At 32.6% G+C, this 13,493-nt stretch overlaps 2 protein-coding genes across 2 annotated transcripts; one reads left to right on the forward strand and one right to left on the reverse strand.

Annotated features, from left to right (window-relative positions):
* The first annotated feature begins 5,045 nt into the window (after positions 1 to 5,045).
* LOC104879605 (light-inducible protein CPRF2-like) lies at positions 5,046 to 6,420 on the forward strand. Its single transcript, XM_010653125.2, has 4 exons — positions 5,046 to 5,389; positions 5,507 to 5,597; positions 5,677 to 5,803; positions 5,887 to 6,420. Exons 1-4 carry the CDS (start codon positions 5,046 to 5,048, stop codon positions 6,204 to 6,206), a joined length of 882 nt encoding a protein of 293 aa, XP_010651427.1. The 3' UTR covers positions 6,207 to 6,420.
* Positions 6,421 to 9,358: 2,938 nt separating this feature from the next.
* LOC100246669 (uncharacterized) lies at positions 9,359 to 10,864 on the reverse strand. The gene is made up of 5 exons (XM_002278420.4): positions 10,594 to 10,864; positions 10,379 to 10,455; positions 10,230 to 10,266; positions 10,019 to 10,124; positions 9,359 to 9,938 (listed from the first exon to the last, which is right to left on the reverse strand). The coding sequence occupies exons 1-5, from the start codon at positions 10,862 to 10,864 to the stop codon at positions 9,359 to 9,361; spliced, it is 1,071 nt and encodes a 356-aa protein (XP_002278456.1).
* Positions 10,865 to 13,493: the final 2,629 nt, after the last annotated feature.

Consider the following 13,493-nt stretch of genomic DNA (forward strand, 5'->3'; position numbering starts at 1 on the left):
TTTGTTTCATCAGCTCATTGTCCACTTGTAACGATGTTCATTTGCGTTGGAAAAATATTATTTTAAGAGAAAAATGTGCTATATGGACTTATATATAAATGTTAATAGAAAGAAAGTTGACACTTTTTAGATTTTCGATTATGAAGAATTTAAGGAACAAAATTGATTACCTCAAGTTGTTTCACTTGAGTTTCCATTTCATTAACTTAGTTAGCCCTTCTCATATATTCTAGATATTTAAGTAGAAAATTTGTTGAAAAGAAGCCCATGAGCAAACAAAATATGCAAATACTAAAGTGTTTTCCACCATTGAAAGAATAATAATAAAAACAATTGATAGGTAATTGAAAAAAAAAAAAAGATTGAAGGTAGAAATTATATAATTGTCTTGAGTGTCCTGTGGCCCATGTTAGGGTCTACTTGATGACCCTACCATTATCCACAATCATATTTCAGTTATAAAAGAAATTCTTGAACCACCACCTATGGTGAAGACTACAAGATTAGAAAAGATTAGATAATTTTGGGAGTGTTGAGATTGATTTTAGGGAATGATGTTGTGGTTCAATCCCTACAGAAATGGCCTATTGCTTCCCTTACCGTGGATCATCAATTGGACTTAAGTATTGAGATGAACTAGGTGACAACACAAGGTCTAATGAAGCCCATGTAGACCTTGGTGGCTATGCCTAGTACAAGTCCGAGGCAATCCTTTTTGTTAATGCCATCCGTTGTTTTGCCTACAAAAACAAACATAGAAAACCACTCATTTTAGTAGAAAATAGAGGAAAGCTAATATGGAAAAGCTAAAATATCTATTTGTGCAAACCTTAGCAAGATGTAGTATTTAATAACTTTCCTGAGATGGAAAACCTTTGTTTTTCCTTTATTATATAGGCAGGAAAATAAATAACTCATTTTAGAGAAATAATGTCATATTCAAATTTTACTTTCTAATTTGATGATAATGTCATATTCAAAAATCCTGTCTTGTTACAATTGACTCAAATGTACCTAGTGGAGCCAGTTTTTTGGACTAAATGTCAATATTAGCCTTAAAACAAGGAGAAGAGTGTGAAGACTATAATTATATGTGTTTGAGTTGTTTTTACAGTGTACTTTAGCCTAAATAGTAACTCTATCTTTTTTATTATGTTAATTGAAATGCCCTCTTTGATGACAATTAAAATAGTATCATATGTGCGAAATTTGAAAGCTATCAAAGTTGAACAAATGAAGATTCAAGGTTTCTTGTCTTCAATACACACCTAATATATATACAATAGAAATTGTCACTCAATTTTTTTTTTCCTATATGGACAACCTATTCTCTCTTGTTGCCTATTTTAAGTAGTTGCTTATACTAGTAACAGTACTTGTGCTTTTGTGATTCCATTCTTCATGTTGTTAGAGACTCGATTAATGCCTAGTAGTTAATATGAACATGAGTATGATTATTAATTTCACAAAAAATATAACTTTTGGTCAAGGTCATAGAAACGTGATTGTCTCACCTAAATCCATCACAAAAAACTTTCATTATAATCATGGGCTAACTATTGGCCATGACTAAAGGTAAACATTTTTGTCATAGATGGCTATTAGTCATGAATGAAAATTCATGACAAATAATAAATTTTCTTGTAATATAACATTTACTCTAAAAGATAGCATTCTTGTTATTTGTTACCTTTGAATGTCCAACAAATGTCAAGTTGTTAAACGCATGCTCTCATAATCATTAGCATTTGATATAAAAGGTTGCATTCCATTATATAATGTCCATTGTTTTCGAATGTTTGGTCAATATCAAGTTGCTAAATATTGGAATTCATGTTCATTAGCATCATTTTATTTTATTTTTTTGATGTTCAATTAGTGTCAAGTTGTTCTATTATATAGACAACAATTGATCAAAAATTGAGGTTTTAGTTTCAATCATGTTACTAATATAAATGAGCTTTATCAACATTTACAAGTTTTAGCAATTCAATTCTGAGTTTATAGCTAGTATAGTTAGTTGTCAAAAGATCAATGGTTAAAATAGTATGTATCTTTGAATAAATAAATGAAAAAAATTATGACAACCAACAAACAACATCTTGATTTTTTGACATTTACTTACGCTTTTGTTTGGATTATAAAATAATGAGGAAATGAAAAAAATTAAAATTATGTAGAGTGTGTCTAGATGCGATGGGAATGCAAATGGTTTGGTACTCATGCCTATTTCTAAAGTGGGATCCTTAAGGCCCTTTCTAGGGTATTTACTTCTATTATCTAATTAACAACTTGTGACATTTTTAATTATCGCTTGATATGGGGATGGTCTAAAATTTTTTTATAGAAAAACATTAAAAGAACAATTAAAGAATAAGAGAAAAGACTTAGAAGTATTCCCCTTGATTTGTTTAAGTCATGATAATATATACAATTGCATCAAAAATAGATGTAAGAGTTTGTCAACCCTTAGTTGTTAGTCTAAGGCCCTCTGAGGAAAGAATGAATAATGTCATATTATGGACATTGAGCATTAAGTTTGGGAAGATTGAGCAATTATAAGGAACTTGATCAAGAGGAAAACTTCTAGTTGCTAGAAACTTCTAGGAGTTATCTTGTATTAAACAAGATATATCATGCTCTTCAACACCTTCCCTGATATATAGCCTTTTTTTTAGGCTTACACACAGACTTAGTAAATTAGGGAAATAAACTTATGGTGGTGAGATTCGAACACATGACCTCCACCAAACAAGGCTCTGATACTATGTTGAAAAAGCAATTTTTCTAAAAACTTAAACTTGTAGGATTTAGGTTCACAATGTATATCATGCTCTTCAATAATATCAAGCTTACCTAGCACAAAACATGTATCAACCTTGGGTGTAGCAACAATTTGTGAATCCCAACATGCACCAACCACCTAGATTGGAGCATATGGAAAATTTGGGAATATATGTTTTTTAGCTTGATCGAATAGTGTATTTAAAGGCAAGAAGCCATGTCAAATCCAATAAAAAAATCGCAAGAGGGAAGATCAATAGATGTCCTCTATGGAGGTGGGCAGAGGCAAACAAAGGCTTTTAATTCATTGCATCTTGAAGACCCTCATAGCTTCAATTGAACCTTTTTAGTGTTTGGTTGGTTGTCTTTAAACCCATGGATATCCTTTTTATTTTTTTTCTTTGTAATGCTTATGCGTGTTTCATGTGTTGCTTTTCATTATAGGGTTGTCTTGAATGCTTGTTATTTTTCTAAAACTTGGGTTGTTTGTAGGTATGAATTTTATGGAATTTGAATGTGTTCTCTCTTTATGCTATTACCATGGAATTGAACTCTTCTTTGCAATTAAGCATGGAATGTATAGGTCTTGCCTACAGAAACTAGGAACCCTAATAATATTTGAGTGGTTTCATAAAACTTTTCATATCATGGGGCAAGGCATATCTAGCAAAATACTAACATGTTCCACCAATTACTTATCTTTTGTCTTACTGTGAGTATTAGTCTTGAGTTTGAATTCAAATTTAATCTCACAATAATCCTTGGAACTTCTAGTCTCAAGGGTGGCAATGACTTCTCTCTTTTTCTCTTTTTCTCTTTTTCTTTTTCTCAATGAAAAGAACTATGAAATGAGCATATTTTCATACTAGAAATTATTTGTTTATTTTAATTAATGAATTCTTTGAATTTCTTATTTGATAAGCTAGCATAATGGCAATGGTTTTCATTGTTTAATTTACAACAATAAAAGCATTTGTGCATCTCTTGTTCATATTGGAAAATTTATTTATAGGAAACACAGATGTTCCTCTTATAATTTCATATTCATTATTTGGCATCACAACTTAGGAATGTTGATAATCATGAACACACATATTTTAACTACTAGGCATTAATCAAGAATTCTAAAAACTTGGAAAATGAAATGCAACCTTATACCTAGCTAGATCAAATGCTAATAATCATAATTACACACATTTTGTTAGTAAGACTCCATTAGGTGGATTAGGCACCAAGAAGGACATGGGGTTGTACCATGCTGATGATCATTGTCCAATGTCCATTCAAACTTCAAAATAAGATGCCTTAATCTTTGTTCATTCAACTTGACTGCTTTCAAATTTCTCACATATGAGATGGGTCTAATGATTATTAAAGGAAGATGATTGAAGGTAATAAAAAACACTAAGCTTGGCTAGTACAAATCATATATCAACCTCGGGTGCAGCAACAGTTTGTATTAGCATTTTCTATTTGTTTTTCATTATGGTTTGTGTTGAATATGCTTGTCATTTTTCTGAAATTTGGGCTCTTTTTTATGAGTTTTAATTTTTTTAGAAATAGAAAGTGTGTTTTTTTATACCATTACTATATGGTCTTTAATTCCTCTTCCCAAGCATGGAATTTACAGTATGAATCTATAATAAGTGATGCTTTTTGAAACGTAAAAGCATCAGTGCACCCTTGAACAGCTTTTATGCATATTGAAAAACTTATTTAAAGAGTTGATGAGAGAACACCCTTGCTCTTTTATCATTGCATATATATGTCCTTTATTTGGCTTCGAATTTGAAAATAAGATGCCTTAATCCTTATCTATCAACCTGAAAGCCTTCAAATTTCTCATTAAAAAGAGTTACTCCACTGAATTTTAATAACAAAGCTTTCCAAAATTAACCAATAATTTTCTCCATCTCCATGCTCTTCTCGTTAGAGATAATGTTAGCATTTAGACTAAAAAATCTGACTCCACCAAGTGCATTTAATTAGTCAAATATAATATTAATTGGTTCTTAAATTTATGGCATTATTTTCACATTGTGAGTGAAATTAATTATAGTGCAATAAAGTAGGTTTATATTTAGTAATTTCTCTTACTAATATATTTATTTTCTTACCCTATGTATACAAAGCTTTCCTTTTGAAAATGCCAAAACCATATCTTGTTAGGGTTAGTATACTCGGTCTATTTTTTTCCTCAGGTTTTCTTTATCTTTTGTTAAAACAGTAGTTGCTTTGTGGTTGTTTTTTCAGGCGAAGCAATGGATGGAATTAACAAAAAGGATCACTTCGGACTTCTGCGACCGCCACCTCCACCGCCCCCAAGGTCGAGGGTGGCTCCATCAACCCAAGTGTTGCCCCCTATTTCATCCCAACATGGAAGGCAACACCAGCTGACAGTCCATAGCGGGGGTGGCAACAGACCACTTCCAGAAGGATTGAGCCGCAGCATCATTCCCCATTATCAATCTCAACACCCTCAAAATCATCCAATCTCTGCCGGTGGTGGTACGGAAGTCTCTTCCAGAACTGAACCAGTGACTGTGCCTGATGCCACCAGGGGTCCTCAACCAGACCCTAACTTGGACGACAGGAGACTCAGACGGTTTGTCCATTTCTGCTTTCACCTCTTTTCTTTTCAAGAACCTATCTATCATTTTGGTCTTGATTCTTCTAATGATGGAGAGCACTCTAAGCATTTTCATATTATGTTGGCTCACAGGCTTCTTTCAAACCGAATTTCCGCCCAGAGATCTAGACTGAGAAGGACCAACTACATTAATGAAATGGAAACCCAGGTGAAAGAATTTGAGGTAATCAACATTTATGGAGAATCTATAAGTATCAGCAATTTTTTCTTTCATTTTCTAATATCTATATGCATATGTACAGGCTCAAATAGCGCAACTCTCTCCAGAAGTGGTATTGATCCAGCGTAAGAAAAAGCTATTGCAAATGGATAATGAGCTCATGAAACAAAAGGAGACAAAGCTGCAAGAACATATAAATCTCAAAAATGGTACGTACCACCCAATCTTTCTCTTCTCGCTCTCTAACTCCCTCTCTCTCCCCCTCGCTGACACTAATGCTCACCTTTGGCAGCCGAAACCGATACTCACCAAACAGAATTATATCACCTCAGGCAACTCTTTGAACTGCAACAACAGCAAAAACAAGGATGGATGGCCGCTTGGGCATCTGGGCAGGAGGATTATATCGCAAATCAAGGCATGTATTATCAACCTTGGGCAGAGCAGCAGTTTGCTCATCCCAACATGCGCCAACCATCTGGGTCTGAGAAGATGGAGAATTTGGGAATATCCATGACTAAGGTCGATCAGATAGTGGCTTCTGAGGCATATCAACCTGGGCAGGAACGGATGGCAGATCCAGGAAAATATCAGCCTGGTGGGGTAGACTAGAGGTGAACAAGTTAAGGCTTTAACTCACCGAATCTTCAAGGTCCCCAGTAGCTTCAATTGAACTTTCTTTAGTCCTTGGTCTGTTTTCTTTGAACTTAATCATCTCCTTCCATGTTTTGTTTATTTTCTTGTGTTTGTTTTTCATTAAGTTCTGTGTTGAATGTCTTTATCTTCTGTAAAATTGGCTGTTGTTGAATGCTTATCTTTGCTGTTATCCATGGTGTATCTTTCAAGTTCCAACTCAAAAGAGAACTGCTAAAGTCTGAATCCTAGCTGGAACACAACTCTAAATAAACCTTGTTATTATTTCCTTGAATGTGATTGAGTTGTTTTTAAAAATCAGAATCATCCTCATAATCAACCATTAATTAAAATATATTTTTCATTTATTCAATTTATTTTGTTAATTTTGTGACCCTTAATACTTTAAAAACAAACTGCCATCAAATTCAAATGTACACTTATCTTTTATATTAAAGGTATGTTTGGTTGCAAATTTTTTATTCTATATTTATTGAATAAACATTTTTAAAACAATTTATGAATCATTTTTTTAACCTATTTTTACCTTTTTGTTTTAAAATTTAATACCAAAAATAAAAAAAGGGAAAGGTATCAAAAAAAAAATTTAATTATATGTGTGTTTAAACAAATCTTAAAATAAGAAATTAAAACACACTCACTTGCAACCATGATTATTGAAAAATTGACAAAACTTGCAAATATGTTTCTTATTTTTTATCTTAAACAAGAAAATAATAAAATTAGAATTATGGAATCATGTTTGATATTTATAAAAATTAAAAATTTATTTAGGTTTTCTACTTTTAAAATAGTAAAACCAAAAGTGCATCAAAATGAGAATTTTGAAAACTTAATTAAACATAATTATTAGGTGTGTAATTAAGTATGAATTGTACAGGATTTGAGCGGGAATTTTCCCTCCAAGCCAAATTATATCCAAGCTTAGCCCCAATTGAGATTATATATATATATATATATATATATATATATATATATATATATATAATTTGCAAAAAAAATATGATATGGGATAAGCTTTGGAAGATAAAGTTTAGGTTAATTATATTCATTTCCATTGAACATCCAACCAACATAATATTATTAGGGCAAGTTTGAGAAAAGAAGAGTACACATCTACGTTAGTATGCAGATACTTCAGATTCTGGATAATTGCATAAGGAATTTTTCAAATTTGACTAAGATCAGTAAAGGGGTTTTGAAGGAATGATTCTTAATCTTGTTCATCTGCTCTTGGTAACCTGCAAGGCTTTTTATAATTCTCTGTATGTGTAAACCAGCCACCATTCAGGCACAAACACAAGACAAGGCCAAGCCACTGATTAATGGGTTAACATTGTGGCCCAGTCCTCTCTGAAGTCTTATTTAAGGCTTCTTGCTTCCACGTTCTGCTAGAAGCAAAATTAAACAGGAAAAAAAAATTGTATCACAAGTAATATATTTTCATAACTTTCATATTAACATTTTTCTAAAGTCATGAGTTTGTTTAAAGAAAGATAGTCAAATATGAAGTATTATTTACTTTGAAAAGAAATTCTGGCTTTTCCAAAACGAACCTGGCTAATGGATTCTAGCTTTGTTGTTTAGGTCCAAATTAATATGCTAGAATTGTTAAACTGTTAGTGATTTTATAAAGTGAGCAAATATGCCCGAGTGCCATGCAGTTTTCACCCCTGGCAAAGCATTATGTGAGTTAATATGAAATTGCAGCACTTCCCAGAACAGATGCATGCCTGTTTATGTTTTTCAGATGACAATTTTACTTGGGCTATGCCATGACTGTGCTTTAGTTCATTCCTACTCAAACTTGAAGTGGCTGTTGTAAAATTGCAAGTTTTTTTTCCCCCTAGAATAGTAGAAGTTGCCTTAGCTAGCCTTTCGGTACGTGGAAATTAAACAGGCTACTTGCTATATGTATTTAGTTCATGCAGTGGAATTGCCAGAGATATGCGCACTACTGAACTCCAGAATTTTTTTCCTTTTCCCTGTCCTTTTCTTTAAACTTAAAGTACTCGGACTCGAGAACATTTATTTTCTTTAAATTTAAAAACACTACGAAATCACTCTTAGGTTTTTTTTCTAATTGACATACCCCGCGAAATGTTCATTGCCAAATTACTGAAAATCTGATGCCTAGCAAAAAAGACACAAGATTCATGGTGTGTATATATATGGATGAAATTAGATGAACTTCATTTTATATGAGGATGGGTTTAGAGCATCTTCAGGCCTTCAATCACCTGTTTCTTAAACCCAGAAAGCATACTCTTTCAGGGTTGTGACTCTCACAAAAGAAAAACCCCTTCTTAAAAATACAAAAATGTCAAAAAAAAAAAAAAAAAACCTTTGGAATATGTTGCTTAGAAAAGATTGAGAAAACACCCTGCACCCATAACATAAATTATGACTTTTGCAACCTTTGTATGGTTCTTAAGCTTTGCAGCGGGATTACTATTGTTTGCAAGCAAGAGTGGAGCATACAATTTGGACTATCTTCATATAAAAATCACTCCGATATGTGAGCTTTATAAAAAATATATGTAATCTACAATCAATAGGGATGTGGTCGCATAGTTCTTAGCATAAGATTACTCCTAAAAATTAATCAAGTTAATAATAACTCTAAAAGCTCCAAATCCATTGGTCACTCCCTCGAGAAAAAAGAAAAGGACAAGATGTGTTGTCTGATAGCTAGACTGATATAATAGATGATCAATGGCAGGTACAACCAGGGCACGAACTCACATAGGTCTCAGTATAAGATTGCTCTTAAGGACTTAATTAGTTAGTCAGTCACTCTGTATAAAAGAAAAAAAATCAGATATATACTTCGCATTTTCAAGGGTAAATTCAAGCTACATGAGAGAAAGAAAACTAGGCTAGAAATGTAAGTGAACTGAAATTCTGGACCAAGAAAATGTTTTTGGAAGAACAAAATGAGTTGCATAAATGATATAGAAGTACGGTTTGACATAGCCTTACATGTCAACACACAACAATATCCTTGTGTCCAAGTACCAACAAGATCTCACTAGAATTCTCTAATTCATAGAGTCAGATCCAGAGTACTTGCCAACCTTGGCTTCTTCATTTGTACTATATACCTTCTTTCAACCTGCAAACTTTGAGGGCATGTTTAGATCTATAGAATAGATTACTTTCTTTAAAGGAGAAGACAAAGAAAGAGATAAATTGTTGTCCAGTACTTCTTCCTCATCCAAAGCCACTTTCCTAGCCTCTTTTCTTGATCTTGTATTCAGTGACAGATTCAGATCAATATCACTATCTGGAGCTTTCCTTTTGAGCGAGTTTTGATCTTCCCTATTACTACTCCAGTTCCCATCTAGGGAAATTGAATTGTTAAAGCCTTTATCTTGCACTCCTCTTCTATGCAATTGTATTGTGCAAGTGGTTTCTGTAGGGATTGATCTGCAGGTTAGCGCACGGATGTGTTCTCGATCATGAAACATCTGAAATTCTTCCCGGAATTCATGGGGTCTCTTGCTGTATTGCTCAGTGATCAAAGTGCAATCATTATTCATGTAGAAAACCTCATTCCTTCTGTTTAGACTGGTGCCGATTCCTTTAGAGATCCTTCCAGCTACTGAATCATGAAAGCCGGCTCCCATAGCAGGCATAGAAGGTCTGGATATCCAGTCCCCATGTCCACCCCACGAAATGTTGCTATATCTAGAGAGATGCCGTGATGTTAAGACGATAAAATTTATCAACACTTATATAAATCAAAACAAGCACACATAGTTTTATACCTGAAGTTGAAACCAACCCTTTGGTCAATACTTTCAAATGTGGGAAGTTGCCAAAGGTTGTGAACTGCACTCCCGTTGGGATGCAATTGTCCTCTAGAATTTATAACTGTCAAACACACTCATGTTACATTATTAAAATCATCCTAGATGACCAAGGATTAACCTTAACTAATTGCTAAATCTCCTAGAACAACAATTTGAATGCGTATACCTTGACCCTTATCATCGATCTTCTTGCTTCGATACATCTGTCACAACAAAGTCCATGGAAAAAATTTTGATCTTAATGATAATTGAAACAGTAAATTAAACTGAAAATTCAATTTGCTTCTCATTTCATTTTATGTAATCTTATATTACCTGTAAATGGCTCTTGACATGAGCAATGCTGAGGCCCTTGATGTTCATCAGTTGCTGAACTAGCTTAGGAGTTGCTCCTATATCAATTAAAAAAATTGAAATACGGAGATCAAGCCATGTTCTTACAAATAGGAAGCCCCAAAAGCTTTGGTGGATATATAGTAGAATTTAGTTGCAATGATCATGAAAGAGTGAACAAAATTCATGAAACTTACTTTCTTGACCGCCGAGTCTCTCTACGGCTCGAACAAAACAAAGATGAAGATTAGGAGTCCATCGAAGCCTTGGCACCTTTGATCTCACATACTGCCTCACCCCATTGGAGGTTGTCTTCTTTTCACTCTCCTGATCAACTACGCTGTTGCCTGAGCTGACACTAGTTTTAGTCTTATTTCCATCATCTTCCTGTTCATCATCCTTCCCATCAAAAGGATCAATTGTCTTAGAACCGTCATCTTTTCCACTTTCCTCCATGCTTCTTTCCATGGCTTTAAACTCGATCTAAAAAGGAAGTTGAGACACTTCAACGGCAAGGCATGACTAGAACAAATTACAATTGGGCATTAGAGCTTTCTTGGTATGGACAGCTCCCTATTTATCATCTTCCTTCTGTCAATATTTCCAACACATGAGCAAATTTCTTCAACTGGAAGATTGAATTTTTTTTTATTTAGAGATGGAAATATAGAAACCCTAACTCTTAAAGTCTTAGCATATGTAGATGCTGATGTTCTTAGTCATGTAGCCATACATGCGATATCATAACATCATCATCATCATTCATTAATGCATGGTATGGGAATACATGTAAAGTAGAATGGGCTAGCTTTGCCAAATTGAAGAGGAACAGCACATTGTATAATGAAACCCTAGTCAAATGTTAGACCCAAGTACTCTCCAGCGCGTGCATAGCATATTCCTCTCACGTATTCGCTTCGTATATACTCCCCTACAACTATGGGGCTAGAACATTATAGTGGACTTCATTGATCTTATTTCTTTCTTTCTTTCTTTATGTAATGTATGCAGAGTTTGAATTTGAAGTGGAGATAGATTTGAGTAAAAATGAGAGATATCGAGTCAAAGGACTTATGGTTTAGTGCATAAATGAGAAAAGATTGAAATGTTTCGAAAACCCAATTTTGGTTTTGTTCTTCTATAATATTATTTATTGTTGGATGGGTATTTAAGTCGGAGTGACCCTACCCGATCCAATCAAATAAGATAATGGGAGAACAATTTTTGAGAGATGGAACCGGAAAAAAAATGGCTTAAAACCCACCACAATAAAAAATAAAAAATAAAAAAATAGAGTGAGCTTGGAAAGAAAAGTTCTCTACAAAAGAAGGTGAAAAGGTTTTTCTATTGTAAAATGAAGTGATGCTCAATTTTAATGTGATTTCATTCAAGACTTAAGCCGAAAAATTTAACAATGAAACAACTATTTTTTAAATCTTGGACATTTCAAAAGGGTAATCCAAAGTTTTCCCACATTTATTATATAGTGAAATGATTTTCTCTTGTTTTTAAATATAAACATATTTAGTTAAATCACGTTAAAACCATATGTATTTTTATGTTAATTATTTTATCTTTATATTTTTGAACTCAAATGGTTTGGTCGGCGCAACAAGCCTCATGCTTATGCTTTTTATGATCATATTAGAGGGTTCTTCCGAATTTCAGTTCATATATATATATATATATATATATATATATATATATATATATATATCAAAGGGTGGAGCTTCTTAATTTATTTGTGCTCATAGTCCTTAATTTGAAGGGTTAAACCTACATGAAATTTGTTGAAAATTAATTCATTGGGCCCTCGCTTTTGTATTTAATTTAGAATTGCCCGTTTGAATCATGCTATTCTTCAAAATAAAGTAATGGTTGTGAATGGACCACAACATGTGATTCATGTTACCCTTTATAATCAACATATATAAAGAGTAGCATTCTTAATCATCAATCAGATACCATAAATATTCATGTCAATATGCTTGTTAAAGAAACTTATTAGACACGAATTTGTTAATGAAACTTGTAAGACACAAATTTGATCATATGATAGCTAAGTTGGAATGAATTTAAAATTTATATATGTTTGCTTTCATTAACAAGTACAAAGCTACTTTCTATTCCCAAAAAGTTTGAGAGAAGAAAATGGATGGAAAAATATAAGGAAAAGAGAAAAAGTTATTAAAATTTACTCTTATTTGATTGTTTATGGAAAAAATGATCAAAAGAAAATTAAACTATTGAGTATACAAAACATTTATCATGTTTATTTAGATTATGATTGATTTCCAAAAAATATCAGAGAAAGAAAATAAAAAAAAAAAAGGTCAAAAAAATGAAAAATAAATAAATTTTAATTTAATAAATTATTTTTATTTAGTATTGAATTCATTTAACTTGTTTTGATTCTTTCATATAAAAATAAAAATACATAAATTTTTAACTAATTTTAAATATATTTGATTTTTTTTAATATTTTTCATAAGACAAAATTAATTTTTCTTATCATATTTTTTTCTTTTCTTAATACTTTCTAATCACCAAATATAATCTAAAAAAATTATAAGAAAAATCTTTTAACATTTTCGTCTTTTCTTCTTCTTTTTTTTATTAGTTTTTTTTATAACATCTAAATATAAAAAAATCATTTCCCTTCATAATTTTTTTTCTTTTTGACTCCTCAGAATCCGAACTCTTGGCAACAAAACCAAAAACCCATATTGAGTACACAACTTCGGTGAGTTTGCTTCACTTTCATGGCATGAATCGATTTCCTCCCACGCGTTTCAGAGGCAAGTGAGGGAAGGGAAGGCAAATAAAAATGTAAATGTTGGGAAGCAAGGCCTTGGGAAGTCTGTGGTGATGATGCTTGCTGTCGGTGTTCACGGATTTGTCTTCACTTCTTACCATATGACCGCACCTAATAACACCAAAAGTTGTATTTTTCATCCCCAAGATTCCTTATCTTTATATGGGGTTGGTATATAGTATATAGTATGGTTTGCTCCTCAAATCCATCACAATATTGAATGCTCCTTTCCAATACCTAAAGCTTAATATATTCATTGTTCCCATAATTAATTAATTGTAT

The sequence above is a fragment of the Vitis vinifera genome, chromosome 6 (assembly GCF_030704535.1).
Source record: "Vitis vinifera cultivar Pinot Noir 40024 chromosome 6, ASM3070453v1".
NCBI classification, from domain to species: Eukaryota; Viridiplantae; Streptophyta; class Magnoliopsida; order Vitales; family Vitaceae; genus Vitis; species Vitis vinifera.

Coding starts and splice junctions, on each gene's coding strand:
- LOC104879605 (XM_010653125.2), top strand. CDS start 5,046: ATGGATGGAATTAACAAAAAGGATCACTTCGGACTTCTGCGACCGCCA. Junction 5,598..5,676: donor CCCAGGTGAAAGAATTTGAG/GTAATCAACATT, acceptor GCATATGTACAG/GCTCAAATAGCGCAACTCTC. Junction 5,804..5,886: donor ACATATAAATCTCAAAAATG/GTACGTACCACC, acceptor CACCTTTGGCAG/CCGAAACCGATACTCACCAA.
- LOC100246669 (XM_002278420.4), bottom strand. CDS start 10,864: ATGGAAAGAAGCATGGAGGAAAGTGGAAAAGATGACGGTTCTAAGACA. Junction 10,456..10,593: donor GAGACTCGGCGGTCAAGAAA/GTAAGTTTCATG, acceptor TAATTGATATAG/GAGCAACTCCTAAGCTAGTT. Junction 9,939..10,018: donor AGGGTTGGTTTCAACTTCAG/GTATAAAACTAT, acceptor GCATCTCTCTAG/ATATAGCAACATTTCGTGGG.